This window comes from Episyrphus balteatus, chromosome 4 (assembly GCF_945859705.1).
Source record: "Episyrphus balteatus chromosome 4, idEpiBalt1.1, whole genome shotgun sequence".
NCBI lineage: Eukaryota > Metazoa > Arthropoda > Insecta > Diptera > Syrphidae > Episyrphus > Episyrphus balteatus.
The window spans coordinates 4,331,491-4,352,126 of NC_079137.1; the positions used below are offsets into that span (position 1 = coordinate 4,331,491).

General features: G+C 29.6%; 1 protein-coding gene and 1 long non-coding RNA gene across 6 annotated transcripts in view; one reads left to right on the plus strand and one right to left on the minus strand.

Annotated features, from left to right (window-relative positions):
* Positions 1–3,345: 3,345 nt before the first annotated feature.
* LOC129920089 (ATP-sensitive inward rectifier potassium channel 11) lies at positions 3,346–20,224 on the minus strand. 5 transcript variants are annotated; one of them, XR_008773186.1, is made up of 7 exons: positions 19,547–20,224; positions 19,039–19,117; positions 12,473–12,745; positions 4,903–5,177; positions 4,060–4,842; positions 3,763–3,994; positions 3,381–3,517 (listed from the first exon to the last, which is right to left on the minus strand). XR_008773186.1 is itself a non-coding variant. In XM_056001267.1 (7 exons), the coding sequence occupies exons 3-6, from the start codon at positions 12,727–12,729 to the stop codon at positions 3,930–3,932; spliced, it is 1,380 nt and encodes a 459-aa protein (XP_055857242.1). In that variant the 5' UTR covers positions 12,730–12,745; positions 19,039–19,117; positions 19,547–20,224; the 3' UTR covers positions 3,396–3,517; position 3,929. The 5 variants fall into 5 exon arrangements, 3 of the variants coding, with proteins under 3 accessions (XP_055857243.1, XP_055857241.1, XP_055857242.1); XM_056001267.1 differs by having other exon boundaries at positions 3,396–3,517; positions 3,929–3,994; XM_056001266.1 differs by lacking the exon at positions 3,763–3,994 and having other exon boundaries at positions 3,347–3,517.
* The window catches only part of LOC129920090 (uncharacterized), an 83,916-nt gene continuing 82,086 nt past the window's right edge, over positions 18,807–20,636 (plus strand). Inside the window, exon 1 of the long non-coding RNA XR_008773188.1 lies at positions 18,807–19,087. This is a non-coding gene — a long non-coding RNA (uncharacterized LOC129920090). The remainder of the gene's footprint in view (positions 19,088–20,636) is intronic.

A 20,636-nucleotide genomic window follows, 5' to 3' on the forward strand; every position in this document is an offset into this window, starting at 1 on the left:
TATTTTGCTCTTCAGCTTCAGTTTGAAAGCTGAGATTGGAAAACATTTCATTTAAAATAAAATAAAAATAATAGGAACGAAGTAACTTCGAAAAAGCTTCTTTAAATGCACACACAGTAAGCCTTATAAAAGTTGTAGAAGCTCTTGAATTTGGTGATTTGATTTCCCTTTTGCAAACTATTTTTGACAAAAAGTTAAAGATGTTTGGTGAATAAATAAAAATGATGACTTGATGTCAGAATATTAGTGATTTAATCTGTGAAAACTCTTAAAGAAGCTTTATACAAGTTGTTATGTTTTTCAAAAATCTTTTAATTAATAAAATTACTTTCTTAGCTTTCAAGATAAATTTTCAAGCTTTTTAAATAAAGAACAGTTGGTCACCTTACATCTATACACCGGGCATATTGTACTCATACATTTGTTATTACAAAAAAAGTTATTAAACAACAATTCAAATTCGAATTCGAAAAAATTGTATGCTTGTATTAACATTTTTGAAATTCTTTACAAGTTTGCCAGACGTACTTGCACTCAAAAAATCATAATACTTGTTTTGTTTTGGATTTTTTTTTTCTATAAACATTAAACTTGTTATAAAGTAACAATGAAAACACTCGTTTCAACTCTGTTCAAGTTTTCTGTTAGGTTTGCAATATGCATGCTAAAAAAGTTAATTTTTGCATCGTTCAGTTTGTTTTTATTTATTATTTGTTTATGATCATTTATTCAAACTTGCCGATGGATAGAATTTAAGTTTGTTAAGTTTTCTTGGCTAAGCTTTTTTTTACAATATGAATAGTAGCAAATTATCCTTTGAAACATAATTTAAATTTTATTTGATTTTGCAAAATTAATAAATGTTTATAATCTCAAAAACATGTTATCACTGGCGTCACAAAAAAACTAGGTATTGTGGAGCAATGTTATGCAATTACTAATCTCGCAGCCTTTTTGCGAAACGTTTTCCAGGTTTGCTTGGCAATCGGTTAGCGCCACCGACTAATCAATTTTTTTTACATTCTTCAGTTTTACATTGTTGATTTGTAACGTAGTTTTGCAAAAGTGGCATACATAGTTTCATAATTTCCATTCATCATGATTGTAAGGTCATTTTTAGTTTGTATTCCAAATATGATTTATTTAACAATGTCAAGAAATTCACAAAAAAAAACAAAAATCGCAAAACCAAAAAAATTATTGAAATCATAAATTTCTATAGTGTTGTGTGATTCGCATCTTTAAAGTGAATATTCGCATCTTTTCCTTCATGGCTTAAAATATAAAAAAAAAAAAAAACAACCCTCCATGCATAATGTCATGCAATATAGTTTTGTATCATAAAAAAGATAAATTTAAAGTAAATCGTTGCATTTTAGCTGCTATTCAATAAAAATGACACGTACAACTTTATAAATTCATCACTTCATTTAATACCGTTATGACATCACCTTTGACAGGATTGTCATAAAAAAAAACAATAATCGTGACTTTTTTTCTTTTTGTACGTATGACAGGAGCTTTAAAAAATCGTGTTTGGAATCATTCAATAAATTGAATTAATGGAAGCTGTTATTTAATTATTATGTTTCATGAATTGCATATGGTTATTTTCTCATCATCTTCATCGGCATGATGCCAAAATGAAATAACTAATGCAGAATGGGCTACGGTTAGATGCGCGAATTGCTGATATGCTAATGAAGAAAGAATAAAACCATATTTAAAAAGGTTTTTTTGCAATCGTTCTTATTATATTACACTTCAGCAGTGTTTTCTTTTATTTAAATTTGTAAAGTATAGAATTATGACTTTCTAGTCCCTTAATTATTATTATTGGACTATGAGGTAAATTAACGAATTCTATCCATTATATTGGAAATTACATTGCTAATGTAAATGAATATAATTGACGATGACAGAAAATTGGTCACTGTGACGTATGAGTAATTTTATGAAAAACAGTTAATTAAACATTTCTGTCGAAGAATGTGGAATTTTTTTCTTAGGACCACATCCAACCAATTAGAAAAGTTGGAACGACGTGGCATTGATTCAAATTTGTAAATTTTGTAGTGTGGCAAATAAAGCTTTTTTAAAATGAATATTTTTTGAACCTTCAGAGTTTGAACCAGAGTTGTAAAAATATCAATTGAAAAAAAAAAATTATTTGAAATAAAAAAAAATATTTGCATTGAAAACAAAATGTTTATTGCAAATAAAAATGCTGTATTAATATTCTGAATTGAAAAAAAAATTTCAATGAAAAATGTGCGCATTAAATACTTATTTTTTTTTTATTCTCGTCGAATTTCTTATATTTTTGGTTATTTGGCCTTGCATTAGGTTCAAGTTGCCTTGCATTAGGTTCAAGTTGAAATAGCTAATGTATGGTCAAATAGCCAAAATTGTCAGAAATTTGACGAATATTAAAAAAATATATTTAAGCACACATTTTGCATTGAATATAATAATTTTTCAATGCAGAAATTTAATTTAATTTTTTTAATGTAAAAAAAAATTTTTTTGCAATACAAATTTTATTTTCAAGTTGGAATATAATTTTTTATTGCAAAATATTTTTATTTGCAATAAATATTTGTTTTTATGGAAATATTTTTCAGTTGCAACAAAAATTTTGTTTAATGCAATTTTTTTTGCAGTTGCAATAATATTTTTTGTTTAATGCAATACATTTTTAATTTGGAATAACTTTTTTTTAAATTTATTATGGAAAACAAATGCTAAAAAAAATAAATAATTTTTTAAAACCCTGCACCAATCGTACTTGTTTTTGTTTTTAATTCGAAATTTTTCGGCAACAACTAGGCCGATTTAAATTTTTTGTGCAGTATCGTTATATTAAAATTAAAATGAAAAATATTTCAAAACATTAAATTTTTTGATGAATTTTTTTAATTTCGTTTGTTTGATTAATATTTTCTTAAAAATGGCAAACCTTGTTTTTTTTTGAAAACCCATTTCATTTTTACTTGAATGTTGTGAAATCGTGTATGAAACATATTGTCTAAGGGCAAGGGGAAGCTTGATGCTGCTCCTGGCTTATTTTAAAATTTTATGAGGTTCTTCCAGATGAATCCTCTATCAAACAAAATATACCATTCAATGACCTTCTTTTTTTTAAGTTTGGTCTTATGATTTTTTGTTCTCTCTGCTTCAATTGAAAAAATATTTTTAAAATGTACATTTTCATTTTTTTTTGTGTTTTTAATTTTCTATTTATTAAATTTAAAATATTTCTAAAAGAAACGAGGTGAAATCTTACATATACTTAAAACATGTGCGAACATTTTTTATTTTTCTTATTTTCTTAAATAATAAAATTAAACTTAAATTCTAAAAAAACTTTACAATTTCGGTCTTAATCCATTCAAATACATATCACAACGATATTGACTCGTTATATTCGTTCTCCAATAAAATGATTTCCTTTTCAATTCAGTTGATCGAGGTCTTGTTATTAATGGATATTCTTTCATAAATTCCTTCCAGCTTTCTACAAAAAAATATTTTATAAATTTGTTTAAAAAACAAATCAAATCTAGTACAATTTATTTTTTTATTTTGATAAATTTTGTTAAACCTCATGCACATTGAATTCTTCGTTTGGTTAGTAAATTTATGGCATTGTATTTTGTTGTTATTTAAATTGATCATTAATATTTTTAAAAAAATGCATAAATTCCATGCTAACAAACTAAGTTCAATGTGCATGAAATTTGACAAACAAAAACAACTTACAAACAAAAAAAATAACAAAAACATTCACTAGGACAGCAACAAGAGGACATAATACAACATTGTTCAATTATTAAAATGACTATAATAAATTATATTAAAACACATCCCAGGAAGAAGACACAATATAAAGCAAGACCTCAAAAACAACACAAACATAAAAATCAACCTCAAGCTGATGCAGAATGTTCAGATGGATTCAATGATAGCTGACGCATGGTAAAGGTTGTTTTTTCTAACAAAAGATACAAATATAGAGAAAATGAAGAAATCAAATAGAAAATTCGGCTAGTTTTTTACCAGGAGTCCTAAGGCCATCTTGAATTTTATAGTATTCACCCAGTTCCCTTGAACTACACAATGGAGTGTCAACTTGGGTGGTTTCATTGAAACGCTGATAGTCAATTTCATAAGCTTGACGATCTTTGTTATAAACCACAACAGGATCAAATCGATGTCCCCAAAGGATCTCAGTATTTACATAACTCGATCGAGCTTGGGTAGTCTGACCGGTGGATTCTACTGTTCCCTCAAGGATCACAACAATTTCGAACTTTTCTTGTATCAGATCTGTCGCAGACATATTGTACAGCGGTGAATCCTCGGTGATCCTGTGGGTAATCACCATTGGCCAAATAAAGAAAATATCAGAACCACACTCATCAGTGCCTATTTCGAGTTCGGTGAAATGTTGTGTCATTACTTCTCCCTCTTTTGAAGTTTTCGTACGAATCAATTGAGCTCGTACATTGGCACCAATAATATGGCTCTTTCTCATATCTCCCACTCGGAACATCAAAGCAAGGGATCCGTCTCGCTGACAGATCACAGCGTTCTTTGAAAATAGTAAAGTTTGTGTTCTCTGTCGCGGACGGGTCATCTTTGCAAAGACTATTCCTGCCATAAATGCCTGACTCATAACTCCGTACATGGATTGGAAACACATCATGAAAACTGCTTCAGGACATTCCTCATTTGTTGATCGACCACCATATCCAATGGTATGTTGGGTTTCAATCGAAAACAAGAAACAAGATGTAAAGGAGTAAATTGCTGAGACACAGGGTTGCCAACCGCTTTCATCTAAAAGGAGAAAATTCTTTAAGTACAATGTTGAAAAGTTCAAAGGGTAAAAAACCTTACCTTGATTGTCTGGCAAATGAAGCTCTTCAAAATCGCCATGTGTAAACATAATAAGCCACCAAATGACTGCAAACATTCCCCAAGATAGCATGAAACTCAAAGCAAATGCTAACAGTGTCCATCTCCATTGACTATCAACGAGAGTGGTAAAGATATCCTGAAGGAAGCGAATTCTTCTTTTGGCTAAATTCTTCTGCAGGACGTTGCATTCGCCATTCTTGAGGACTGCTCTGCGGCGAATTTTTCGCATACTTCCTGGACGGAAATTGCGACTTCTGAAATTAATAATAAAGAAAAAAACATATTGAATAGTCTTCTGACTCGTTGCAACATGTTGCCTGGTAATATTTCCCTACCATGGCTTCTAACAATATTTACCCAAGAGATACATATGTCACTTAGAAATGTTTCCAACAGGGAATTATTCCCATAAAAATATTTTCATGGGCCACATGCTTCCAGAGGATCGCTATGTTTCATAGCGACAAGTTCCTTCGTGAGCTATTCTCAATTAACATGACGTCTTGCAACATGTGTCTTAATGACATTTTCCGCACTAGTAAGTAAAATAAATATATCCCCAAGTGACATATCGTCTACCGACACATCCCCTAGAGACCTGACTTAAAAAAATATGTTCCTACTGACATATACCATAGCAACATGTCCCTTAGGAACATGTCCCCTAAATATGTCATTTAGTGTCATTTCCCGTACCTACTGATATCTACCTTTTAGTCATATCATTTAGCGACATTAACAGGGGCTCCTGTGTAGGTGTTTCCTAGGAATGTTTCTGCTAAAAAAAACTTCCGGCACAATTAATGAAGAAGTTACAGTATTTTAATAACATTTTCCAATTCATTCAAGATATTTCCAAGTGTGAAGTTAATTTTATTTATTTCTCTTTAACATCGTAAGTAAATTGCAATATCGTAAGCTACATTTCTATTCAACTCTCAACGTATTTGTGTAATGATCGTTTATTGATTTTTAAGTCTACTTTTAGGTGCTACCATATACAGAATTACAGCACACTTTTAGGAAAATTTTTATTTAAATTTTCAAAATGATAAGAAATGTTTATTATTTTTATCTTCTTCATCGAGGAAACAATCTTGAACTTATCCAATGCAAAGGTCAAATAAATAATCTTCTAAGTGCGAGGGTGAAAAGTGCTAATATTTTGCTTGCAAATTGCAAATTACAAATTATACTAGCGTCCGTACAATTGTTTCAGCTGGGAACAAGCAAATGGTTGATGGGGAGATAGAGAGATAGATGAATGGATAGATGGGTGACAACGTGGGTGGATGTATAGTATACAGTTGTTTTATTATTGCCTTAAAAAGTAGCGATCGTCTTGTGATCTTGATATTTGTCACACATGTGGCGTGTAATTAATTTGATTAAAACCAAACGCAATCTTGAGTATCTGTGTTTTTTTTTTCTCTTCTGTTTCTATCTTAAAGATACTTTGGTGTTGATTTATGATGGCAGAGATAAATTGAGGGAAACAAATTGTGCAGATAAGATCAAGATGAAGTGATTATTGTTATTTATTTTTTTTTTCTTTTTCAAAACAAGGAGATTTAGGAAAGTAATCTTGAGGTAAATGATGTTTTTTTTTGAGCTTTTGGAGAAATTTTGGAAAACTCATGTCTATCAGGTAATGGGTTAGTTTTTTTTTTTTTCAATAAAAAAAATTTACGTAAAAAAACAATTTTGAATTTTGGTGTCTTTTAAAGATTGAGGTGCTTGAAATTGTTGTTCCACACCCTTTACTTTACTGCAGTAATGTAATAAAATAGGGTTAGGTCATACCTAGAAAATGTGTGCCCTTAGTGGTTTGAAGCAGTTGCTTAGATCAAATTCACATAAATAAATTACTATTATCTACTGTAACTGTCAGTTTTTTGGAATTTTTTTTAAAAATATTGTGTGATAAGAGCACGGAGAAAAAAAGGGCACATTAAGTGGAATCTGCTTAAATGCTGTTAAATTTAAGCTGAATTTCATTTCATTTTAAGACGAATTTTCATTCAGTTTATCATAGTTAGTTCCAGCAGTGATATAGCTGATGGTAAAGCATTTGCCTAGTAACCCAACACCTGTAGGATCGATCGTCAGTAGCTGACAGTTTTTTTTTAATTAAAATGTTTCCATATAAAAATAAGATGATTTTCCGCTTAAATTAAGTGGATTTCTTTTAACTTTGCACATTCAAGAATTTAAGAAGGAAATCATCTTGGCAAAAAACCATGTAGAAATCCGCTTACTTTTTTACGGAACCCGCTTGTTTTTAGGTGGTCTTTTTTTTCTCCTTGAGGCTGTTTCCTACTTGATAAGAAAACAAAATCGATTAACACGTTGACTTGAGATAGAAAATGACGTCAAAATCTATCCTAAGGGTATCTTGCGTCGTGGGACTGTCAACGCATTGACGGTTACAATCACACTTGTACTGGCACACATTTTTGGGTTTTGACACTGACAGTGTGAAGATAAATATTTTTGGTGACGTCAGCGAGTCCACGCGTTGACCAATTTCATTGAGTCCTAGTCTCTAATTTGACTTGGTCAACATACAAGGCTTCTGTCATAAGTCAAATTTTGACTTTTCATTTACCTAATCTAAATTTGATCTTTTGATGCAGATCAAAGGTCTTTAAATCAAAATAGTTTTGCGTCACAGTATAACACGTAACACATTGTGCCATCAAATCTGAATTTTTCTCAACATTTCATTGACAAAAGTCAAGCAGTATAATATGACGCCTGATTCATTTATACACACTTTTGCGTTTTGCTTACGCTTAAATTCTCGGTTTCCGGAACTTAATTCAATTTATATCATAACATAACATTGTGCAATAAATATTCGCATTTGTTGAAATAAAAAAATTAAATTCAATCCTCTCATCATCATTATGATAATGGCGTGTGTGATATTGCACTTGAATTTATTGGAGGAAATTGAACAATTTTCTATAATCTAAAGTTGATCATCAGGTGCGTAGACAGCGAGAGGGTAGATCATTATGTCAATATAATGTCAGACTCAATAAATTCATTCTTTATTGACATTCGTTTACTCTAAGTGACATTCCGATGCTTTGTCAATATGCTGAAATTAATTAAGCTAGAAAATATTACGCAATATCATTTATTGTCTCTTGTGGTGTCAACTGTCAGTACTTTCAATACTCAGTAAATAAACGTCAGTTGTAATTGTGCAATTTTTTATATCTGTCAAAAATGACAAAATCAGTGGTTTGGATGTCAAATTTGCGACCCCATTATTCTTAAATCCCATCTACGGATCTGACATATAAAAATAACGTTTCAGATCATTGCCCCTAGTTGATTACTTTGATCAGCAGATCAGTTACATAGACTCATGATCCGCGATATTTTTTGTTGAATAGAATAGAAAAAAAAATATATGCAAATATAAAATTATGCAAATTATGTGCGCATTGTGTTGTCCTGATGTTTTTGATAATAAATTACAAAATCACAACTATACAAATCGACCATAAACGGTTTATTGGCATTGCATAATTGATAATTATTGTTGAATTAGCTTAGATAGATGTGTTTATTGGATAAAGTGATATTATTTTTATTTTTACTTAGCTGAAAAAGTGTAAGTAGGCGTAATTCTTAGAGGCTGTAGACTGCACTATGTAAGTGCAATTTAACATTTAAGAAATTTATTTTTTATTTTATACGTATAAGTAAGTTCTATCAGTTTTTTTTTTTGCTCTAGACAGCTATCTTACATAATCAATATTTTATGAATATTTATACGTTTGTCGCAAGTATGCAATTCAAATTTGAAATAAAAATAATGTGTGTAGAACATGGGCTTGTTGACTTAGATGTAACTACATGAAGCGTTGAATTTATAAATCAGAACGTGTGGAGGTTTTTTAATTTATTAATTTTGAAAAAGTTTTGAATTTGCATCTTTCTCGACTTGAATTTCTACCAAATAAATCTTTAGAAATTCCAGAGGATTATAATTAAGTGTCAAATAGATGCAACACAGAGATGTAGCAGCATTTTTAATTATTCGTCGCTCAGAGCAGATCATTGAACACATCCCAAGTATGTAAGTTAAGCTTGAATTGAACATTTTACTAATAAAACTAAGTTAACGTTGTCCCATACTAACGGTAAGAAACGCCACAGACACCGTTTTTGAATGAAAAAAAAAATTATACACCCGAACGCCGACGTTCCAGTTTAGATTATTTTTTTTTTCGTAAACGTTGTCGGGGTTTTTTTTGTCGTAAGTCGTCGCTTTTTTTCAAACAATAATGCAAAAGTTTGATGCTGACATGGAGTTCTCTATATGAATCCGTTTAGGATAGAAATTTTGTTCTAAAAAACCATTCACTATTTTGAAAAACCATTTGTTTTGGAAACAATAATTTATATAACCTTGAATAAGTAATATATTTTTTAATAAATTAATAAAGATTTCTTGATTTTTAACCAGTTAACCTATATTTTTTCTCAAAGTAGAGTAATGTGCAGTAAGAATTTTCTAAAATTCTAGTTAAAGACCATTTTTTTGAGCTCAAGACCTTGAGTCCACATGAACAAGTTATGTAGTTACAAAAACATTTGAATGTATGTAAAGAAAAACTTCTTCCACTATCAAAGTCATATAAGGCAAAAAACTATTCTTAAAAATTAAAACTTTTGAACCCTGCCTGTTTCAAAAAGAAACAAATCGGAAAACCCGTACCGAAAGCTTCGGAAGAACAGAACTAGCTAATTTTTTTATTGTAAAGGAGATGGCACATTTTTCTATGGAGCTTGGGCCCAGTGTGTTCACTAACGAAATTGGTATCAAATGAAAGGTGACGGTAGGCACATTACGTGGGTAAAATATTTTCAAATTCGTTAGTGGGGTTTTGGAGATATTTGAGTTTGAAGTTTCAGATTTCAAAATCAAGATTTCAGCTATTTTTTCGAACAATTAATCGTAGAATGCGTAATAATGGGTGTACAGAAATAATATTGGTATCAAATGAAAGGTATTTCTGTTTTCTATAAATCTGTATCAAAAATAATACATATTAGGTATTTACTTCTCAAAAGGTGATTTTTTTAAGCGATGCATTTAGCACATCGAAATATCAAAATATTCAGTGGTGACATGCACTTTTTTTTTGTAATTTTTCGATAGCTTAATGTGTTACCTTTAATTCTATATATAAAATAGTTCTATAAAACATACAAAAACCTTATAATAAGCAAAATACACAAAAACGCGCTGAAATATGCCTATTAAATAATAAGAATAGAAACTATTGTTCAGTCAATGGGGAAAAATCTGGAAAAAGCTATGACGTCAGCTAAGTTTGAATGTATTATTGAAGAGGGGTTTATCCCAAGTACAAATCTCAGATTGCGTATTGTTTGGTCTTGTGGGGCGACCGCCATTTTGAAAAACGCATTTGTCTCAATATCTCGAGAACGACTGGTCGGACAGAAAACTAGAAAGAACTTTTTAGATTAGAAATTAGTTAATCTTTCTTTTTCTAGTACATCATTTTTCTCTAGGAGTTATAATTTCAGAGTTACACTACCGAAAATTGTGTGTTTTTTGATATTTTAAATATTTTAAACAACCCTTAGAGTTAAGTGCGGAATTACTGAGAATGAGATACTTTGCGGTTCTGTTACTCTGAAAGTATAACTCCTAGAGAAAAATGATGTACTAGAAAAAGAAAGATTAACTAATTTCCAATCTAAAAAGTCCTTTCTACGCATTCTACGATTAATTGTTCGAAAAAATAGCTGAAATCTTGATTTTGAAATCTGAAACTTCAAACTCAAATATCTCCAAAACCCCACTAACGAATTTGAAAATATTTTACCCACGTAATGTGCTTACCGTCACCTTTCATTTGATAACCATATCGTTAGTGAACACACTGGGCCCAAAAATGTGCCATCTCCTTTCTCTTTCTTCGATTAGTTTGAAAAATCACCAAAAACTGAAAATTAAGATATTTTGATTTATGTTTTATGTTTTTAAAAAGCTCAAAAACATGTGCTATTTTCTATTTATATCAACAACAATTTCACCAAAATAGTTGATGTATTGTACTTTGAAGTAAATGAGGATTTGATTAGCGAAACGCTTTATAAATTTATGGAGTTGAGGTCACTTGAACTTATAAATTGAATTATATACAATCGCTCCACTTAAAATAAAAATAATTTTAATAATTTTTTATTATTTTTGTAATTTTTTTCTTCGTTAGGATTTGATTAGTTGGCAGATCGATACTAAACTCTGTTGAAAGAAGAATTTCTTAAAACAGTTTACAGAAAACTGTTTTAAGTTGGAAGGGTTATTTTAGAGTGGTATGAAGCTGACAACTCCTTTGAGATCCATTCTGTTTAATCAATATTCGTAGAATGACCGGGAAACTGTAAGAAACAATAATCTGTGGCGAATTCATAGTCTTATAATTTTATTTTTTTTTAGAAAGTAATTTTAACTTTATTTTTTTAGAAAGTGCTGTTTTGTAACCTTGATACAATTGGCATTTTTGCTCCTTTAAGTGGTTCATAGTTAATATCGCCAACTTGTGATGGTGTTGAAGAAGTTCCCAACATATATTGCCTTCGCCATTGTGCTGTTAGAAGAGCCGTATTGTCACCGTTTGATTGAACGTCAGTTAAAATTTGCATATTTTTACACAGTAAATTACAAAAAATATTAAGAAAAATTTACTATTGCAAAATGACTTTTGTCTGTAGACCATTAAAGACCGATCGAAACTGAATCAAGATTTGAATAAAAAGCTTGCAAAACGCACCCAAAATAGTTTATTACACCCAGATGCAAAGTGATAATTGAATAAAATATTCAATGTGATATTTTATTAAATAAAACAATTGTGTTAAAGGGTGTTTCTTCTTGAGATTGAGATCAATACAACAACTATCGTTTCTCGAACATTTAAGATTGATTCGATTTATTTTTACTTACAAACAGAGATAGGTCTTGGCTTTTTTTTGGTTTTCGAACTATGAAAATCTTTTTAAAGATAAACAATTTGTAAAATTATTTCAAATATTTAACAATCTAAAACGAAGCTGTATTTTTGGAGTGGATCCTTACTCTGGAATCTTATCTTAAAGGAGTGCATTACAAACGGGCAAGCCATTTTTTATTCTTCTTGTCAAAAAAAAAACACCCTTTATTCAAGATTCTGTTTGCAAAACAAAAATATTTTGTTGATATTTATTTTCAATTTTCTGATAAGTGATAATTTAAAAGTCCGTCTCTGATTTAAAATAGATTTTAAACGTGTGTTTATGGATAAAATAAAACCATGTAAATATTTATTAGACTTGAGATTCATATAATAAAATAAAGTTTTTCCACAAACTGAAACTAAAACTGATTCCTTGGCGCCATAATCTATGATGTAAACTGACATACTACTGTCACTTTTAATATAAAGATGTATCTTTTGTTTGTTTTAATAATACTTAAAATACATAATAAATATTTACGTCAAATAGAAAAACTCACCTGCAACTACCTTGACGATTAAAAGTTTTGCCATTGCCATTCGCTGAATATCTATAAATGCTTGCTGGTCGACTGGGTACAATTGTTATTGGAAATGAATCTGGATTACTTATTACACTATCTAATGAATCGGGTTCTTCTTCAATGGTTATTTGTCTACGAAGTGGTTTCTTTTCGGCATTTGGATTATCTGAAATGGATTTTTCATTTGCAGGATCATCGGTTTTGTTGGGCTTCGAAAATATGTTGAATTTCATGATGCTGGTGATGAGACTGAAATAAAAAATTATCATAATTAAAAAAATCTGTAAGAGACAAAGTCGGTTCAATTAAGGCTTAAAATATAAGTTATTTATATTACACAATATTTTTGCATAAAGGACATGGGCGAGTCCTTTTTACAGAAACTCTTTGGAGTATAAGTAACGGCAATAATAATATAGGTAAAATATGTAGGCGGCATTGAAAAAAAATTGTTACCCTCATGAAACTTGGATAAGAATCAAGAATCACCAATTACAGATTTTACTGCTTCTTCGAAAAAACAATCCTGTAACCTTATTTTTTTTAATGAAAACTGTTTTTTCTTGTTTTCTATCCCAAATGCAATTTTTTTATTAGATTTCATTAGGGCCACCCTAATTGTTATATGTATATATTAAAGACAATTTAGATTTTCAAAAGTAACATTATTTCAGAATTTCAATAGGGTACCACCATTATAAATTAGTTTTTTCCATTAAACCTACATTTTCTCACACCTAAAAAAACACCCTTTCACATGAAACAAATTTATAGACTTATTTTATTCGGAATTCCCATGGGAAAGACAACATTTTTAATAAATTTCGTAAAGATACATTTTTAATACCATTCATTTTATCTGACTTATCGCTTATTTTCCTTATTTCCAAAAAAAAAAACACCCTTTCACCTTAAATATTTTTAAAGACTGGTTTCTGTTATAAGTGAAACATTTGTACCAATTTTTATTAGGGTAACATTTTTTTCCCAGTTTTTGTGGTACTAATTTCAAATTTCATCATTTCATATAAAAAAAAAAACACTCTTTCACTCAAGATAATTTTGTAGACTGTAGATTCTTAGTTCTTATATTTATTTTATGTCATTAGGTTTTTATATCTTTAAGGAATGAAATTCACAGAAGAGAAGTAAAGGATTTGCACACCGGGTTTTGTGCTGAAGGAACTCTTTTCAAGTCCTGGGACACTGAATGGAAACTAAATCCTAACTTATTCTTGTTTGGCTATACCAAGCTCTTTTTAAAGTCTTTAAAATTCTTTTTCGAATTGATATAAAAAAAACAGTAGGTAAACAAAAATAAGAATAAAAAAAAAGATAGAATGTAATATTGCATTCGTGTAACAATAGAATAAACAAAAAAAATATATAACTTTTAAGGCTTAATAAAAAAAAATATAAATATTTATATGAATCATGAAGAAATCAACATCACTATCAGTCTCAAAGCACGTGCATTTTTATCACTCACTATAGAAGTGTCATTCAAAAATTACGTTCCATTGAAAAATATGATTATCGTCATCACTCTCATAAAAGATCAGATTTTCAGTGTCTGTATCTAGATCAAAATTGAGTGTCGAGTAAGTAGGAAACATACTGATTTAATCTTCTGTACTTAATGAAAAAAAGCAAACACATTTCCTAAGAAATTGTGTAAAAAAGTATTTTTTATCTAAACAAAAAATTATAATTACAAAGTTTTGTAATAAAAATCCGGAAGTTTGTTAAAAGGCAGAGAAGTAGGCGTTAGTTGAAGTAATTTACGATGGATTGGCTTGTAAAAAAAAAAAACAATCTATCAAACTAGTTTCATTTTAATATAACTTTTATTTATTTTTCAAATATAGATAGTAGGTAGGTACCTAGTAAAAAACTTGAAAATAAGATTAAAATGCAATCGAAAATATTACAGTCGTCGTCTTCAAACTAACCTTCAAGCACCACACACTTAGTGAAAAATAAAATGAAAAAAAACCTACTTATAAAAAAAATGTAATTCAAACTGATAATGCAATTTGAATATTTGCACAAACATGCAGTTTATTATTTTTATTATTTAACATATTACTGTCATAATTCATTTGAATAACATGGAACTCATTTATATTATTGAGTAGGTATAGAGATGTGTTTTTTTGATTACATTTCGACAATGTTTGTATGCAAAATATATATAAAAAAAAAAAAGAATTCGTTACAATATCATTGTGCTAATAAGAATTGAGTTACATATAAATGATTTTTCTCTCAACAGTGGGGGTTTAAAATAATGCCGAAATAAAAAAACTTTTTGGGATTTGAAAAAACTAACCTTTTTTACACTTTTAAAAACACACGATCATATATAATAACCTTTAAACCACAAATTCCAATCGTTTACTTTTTTAGAATAAATATATTTATGCTGTGGTTTTCAGTTCTCATTAATTTTAAGTTAAAAATAGATGACAATTTTTAAAATATTGTGATCTTTACTGTTGGCATTTTTATCATTTCAAATTGGTCATCCATCTTCATAAATATAGATAAATCAATTAGTGAAGACGATTCAATGATAAATACACTCAAGATGGATTGCTTATCAGTTTAAGAGTCTTTTTAGCGATAAATTGTAAAAAAAGTTTCGAAAAACACGTACCAACCTATATGAATAAGAAAGTTTTTTTATTTAGAAGACTGCATTTAAACTTGAACTCTTTGAGAATGCGTTAATTCAAAAATAATAAAAAAAAACTGTCTCCACCTTGTCTCCTCAAAAGCTCTTTTCCAACTTTCGTGTTAAATCTATTCCTTTTTTTTTGAAAAATAATGAAATTAAATAAGCAATAGCTAAAATTCATTGAGTAGGGGAAAGGTGCGGACAGTGAGACAGTGCAAACAGTGAGACAATCCATTTTTCTCTTTTCTGAAAATAAGCACAGTAACGCTAGTTTGGGTCAAAACGTTTATTTCCCCGTCTGCGTCTTTTAATTTTGCCCCGACTTAATTAAAGCTGTCCATTTCCCTACGCCGTAAAATATCACACAAAATCAGGTGAAAGTAGTTTTTGGAGTGTTATAAAAAGAGTGTATAACACAAAAAAATCTGGTTAGTTTAGAGAACTTTTTTTACATATGTATTATATTTATATGTTCTTTCATAAAAAAATATCATGTAATTAGAATTCCTTCTCGTTTTTTATAATTTTATATTTTTCCGAAAAATGACAAAAAGTAAACAGTGAGACATTATGTAAAAGCAAACAGTGAGACATAAGATTTTTAAAAAGCAAACAGTTAGACATATAGTTTTTAAAAAAATCTATTATTTTAGAATGTTCAATATGATTTCGAAGTGTTTTTTCTTTCGTTTTTTTTTGGGCTTTTTGTTATTTTTATTTGAAAAAATGGGTTAAAGTAACATAAATTAATTATTTATATACTTGTCAATTACCTAATTATTTGACGTTTTCGTAAATTTTTTGTTTCACCTAAGAATGTCTCACTGATCGCACCCCTTGCAAACAGTGAGACGTTTTGACTTTTTCTACATTTAAGTCCAATGTGATGCTCTCATTCATTCTTTAAAAACAAGCTTTTTTGCAACAGTAAGATAAAATGTGTCTTAAACTGTCTTCAAAGTTTTGTTAAGCTATCTTGAAAACATTCTAAGATATACCAATTTAAAAAAAGGGTGTCTCACTGTCCGCACCTCTCCCCTACCTATAAAAACATTATACACAATTTCAGGTATTTTTTTTTTTTTTGTTTAAAAATTCATATATTTTCTTGACAGTTTAGCACTTGTTTTGTGTTTCTAATTGTTTACGTTTAATATATAAGGTCTGGTAAACAGTAATAAATCATTTTTACTCATTTTTTTCCAAAGAATTTTTACAAATAAAGCAATCTTTTTAGTCTTAAAAAAAGCTACCCTTGATTTAATCAATAACACTCCATGACACTGGAATAAGGACTTATTTTGAAATGTAGGATTTCTTTGAAATATTTTAATGCATACAAATATTTAGGTGAGATAATTGTACGAAAGTCTTAGGCTCTAATGAAAAAAAAAAATAAAGCAATAAATGATTAAATTAAATGACTCAGATTAGGTTTTAAAATGGATAGCAGTTTGTTTTAAAGTTCATAAATCAAGGGGCACGGTAGTGCCCAGCCAAGTTCTCTAGCAACTTTGGCACTACACCCTTATTTACAGGAAACAACTCAGGCCATTTTCGACCCCCCTCTAACTTCCACACCAAAGATACTAGAAATTTCAAACTCGCTTCATTTGTTAAGCTAGTCAAAACAAAACTCCTCACAAAATTTCAGCTTGCTACGATGAGTAGTTTCTTAGATATAGGGCTTCGAAAATCTCAAAAACCGTAACTGACTGACTGACTGACTGACTGACTGACTGACTGATTCACTCACTGACAGATCATCAAAATTATGGAGAACTTCCCGTTATCGTAGAAACTTGAAATTTTACACGGTGATAGGACTTGTGGTGTATACAAAGGAAAAAATCGAAAATTTGAGATTTTCAATTCAGGGGGCGTGGCATCCGCCCATTTCCGCTGAATTTTCATCAAATATTATAGAGCACTTCTGATTATCTTAGAATCTTGAAATTTGGTAGAATGGTAGAGTTGGTAGTTTATACAAAGGAAAAAATTTTAAATTTGAGAATTTCAGTCAGGGGGCGTGGCAACCGCCCAGTTCCGCTAAATTTTCATCAAATTTATAGAGCACTTCTGATTATCTTAGAATCTTGAAATTTGGTAGAATGGTAGAGTTGGTAGTTTATACAAAGGAAAAAATTTAAAATTTGAGAATTTCAGCCAGGGGGCGTGGCAACCGCCCATTTTCACTGAATTTTCATTAAATATAGAGATTTTCAATTCTACAGCCTTACCTTGCAAAAAGTAGTGAAATCACAACAAAAACATTACTGTTAAAAAAAGAGCCAAGTTCTCCTATGTTGAAATTATGCTGGCACAAAAAGTACTGAGATGTAAAAGTGTACCAAGTTCTAAAGTTTGGGTTCAAATTCGTATCAATAAAATTTTGATTGTTTACTTGGCAATTTTTGAAATAACTTTAAAAATCGGAAATTAAAAGAAAAATTGTCAAGAGAACAATCAAAATTTTATTGATACGAATTTGAACCCAAACTTTAGAACTTGGTACACTTTTACATCTCAGTACTTTTTGTGCCAGCATAATTTCAACATAGGAGAACTTGGCTCTTTTTTTAACAGTAATGTTTTTGTTGTGATATCCTTTTCTTGATGTCAAAATCACTATATTATATTCTTTTTTTGTATCACCAATTTTGTAGCACAAAATATCAGTAATAGCCATCGGATTTCGAAATTTAGTCACTAATTTAAATTTTGTGTAGATTTTTAAAATTACAATTTAATGGGTCACTGTGGTGTATGTGTAACCTTTTTTGCTTTTGAATTCCATTTTCCATATTAAAAATAACTTTTTCAACATTTTATGAGACTAAAATGAACTACGACTGTATGGATTCCTACGTAAAGAAATTTTTTTTATTTTAGGTTTTGAAGAAGTAAGTTAACTTCAGTTTAGTGATAACTCAAAAAGGCAAAAGGTGGAAGGTACCAAAAAATCTTGTTTTCCACGTTTAAACATTAAAATAAAGTCAAATTTGTCAGTTCTAAATGCAAAACTTTTAATTTTAAAACCATTTAACTCTCGGAATTATTTTGAAATTTTGGAAGATAAACTGATACTACTTGGAAACTTATATAAATACCCTCTATCAATGACCATCACAATAACACTATTTGCAAGCCGAATATTTTTTGTTCATACACTTTTAAAATAAAAGTGTACTGGTGGTAGGTACATTATCATAAAAATATGGATGAAAATGTATCTGCTAAGACGTATATCTATAAAATTTAAAGGACTGTCAGTTTTGCTGTCCCTAACGCAGTTAAATTTAATCAAGAAAATCAAAATGTTGCTTTATCCATAAGAATGAAAATCTCAACCTTTAAGATTCAATCAATAGGACTCAAGATAAAAGCTTTTAAAATGAAACATAACTAGTATTTTTCGGAGACTTACTTATACATTCATCAAATAATTTTATGCAAAGGAATTTGATAATTTAGGGAATTTTATGTACAAGCGATGCCAAAATTTTGGACAAAACCATTTCTTTTAGCAAAATCAAGTCGCAGTTATCCTCTTCAAATAACTCCCCTTATTTGTTTTGATCAAATAAACACTTGTGCAAGTAGGAAAATTATAACTTAGTTTTTTTTTCAAATATTTTCGATCGACTTATTTTTTTTAGTTTTTATTGAATCGTCAAAACAAAATAATAAAAAAGTTTAATTTATTTTCTAAAACAAATAAAAAATGAAAAAAAGTTCAATACCGAACGGAAATGGGTCTTAAACATCCCCTTTTAACAAAACCAGTCAAAAGTGAAGCTGTTCTTATGAAAAAAAAAAAAATCAAAAATCCTCAAAAGTTGGAAAACGGAAAAAAACTCACCTAAAAGTCTCTGGAATGTCTCGAAGTTCAGTGGAAATGTAGTAACCAGGTACGAAATTACAATATTTTGTATTTTTATTTAGGGCCAATTTTTCAATAGTCAGTTAAACAGTCAGTTAGTACTTATTCCTAAGGATAGAGAAAAAATCAATTTTTCAACAGGCAGATATAGCTTATTCCTAAGAATAAATCTATCTGCTTCTTTCAGAGACGAATAAAATTATTCGAAGGAATAATCTCAATAAAAATATTGTGTCAGTTGTCAAAGCTGTTTTGAAAGAATTTTGAAAAAAATACAGTGGAAAACAAGAAAACAAAAACAATCATGAATAAAAATGACGTTTAATTTTAAATATTTTTGAATTTGACAATTTTTTTTTGTTATTCTGTAGAATAAATTATTCTTGATTGAAAAATTCAATGTTTTTATCTGATTGTTTATGAGCCTAATAACTTTACTCGTCGAACAGTTAACTGACTGTTTATTAGAAGATTGAAAAATTGGCTCTTAAATAAATTAAACTTTTAGTTAGCACATCTCATTTCCATTTCGCATCTCAAAAAAAAAAAAATCTTGAACTATTAATTTTTCTATAAATACAAGTCGACTGTCGTAATTTAATCGATTTTTAAAGAGATCTTTTCAAAATCACTTAACTGCACTAAGTAGAATCACAAATCCCACCGATCACTACCGTCACCACTGCCGCCGCCGCCGACGATATTTTGCATAACAAAAAAAAATATTATTTGTTTGCTAGACGCATTAGCACCTCTCTCTTAAACAAGCACCCTTCAGTTACTAACTAATAGTAACTATAAATCTGCCAAACGTAATTTCTAGTCATCAGAACATTCGATTGTTGTTCGTCTCTTAAAGTTCGAGTGGTGTTTTCCGACTAAGAGATAGACGACGACGACGCGACGTCTTTGTCAACGCAACGCAAGAACGATTGAATCAGAGAAATACTTTTACACACTTTCATTTAGTTTGGACTCTTTATATTTTTTATCCGCGTAAACCAGAATGAGGGTTGAGGTTCAGAAGACTCTTGTGATCGGAAGCCAAGTCAAACACCGACTAATCGACGTACAAAAGATTTGGAGACATCTGAGATACTAAGTATTTTTTTTTATTTTTTCATATCATAACTGTGCCACAGGCACAACAGCAGCAGCAGTAGGGTATCTCTACTACTAGAGAGATACTTGAAACCCTCGCGTAAGCGTAACACCAGATAGTAAGTAGATCCGTACTTTGCATTTTTGCGGTGATGGTTGGAGTGCGATTGTGAACAGGGTGGTTATAAAGAAAGTATTGGGGGAATTTCACCAAAAATAGATGTAATTTATTAATGTATAGGGTTTTTTTTGAGGGTATTACACATGAACCAAAAAAGTTTAAGTTTTATATGAGAATTTGTTGGTCACTGTGGCGTATGTGGAATATTTTCAAATAAAAAAAAGACAAACTTGAAAAGTTGAATGTTTTTGTTTGTTTCACTGATACAAAATAATTAAAGTAGTTAAATTAAACAGTCACAAAACAAACACAGAGTTCTTTAGAATTTGCAAAGCTACTTGATCATTTGAAGCGA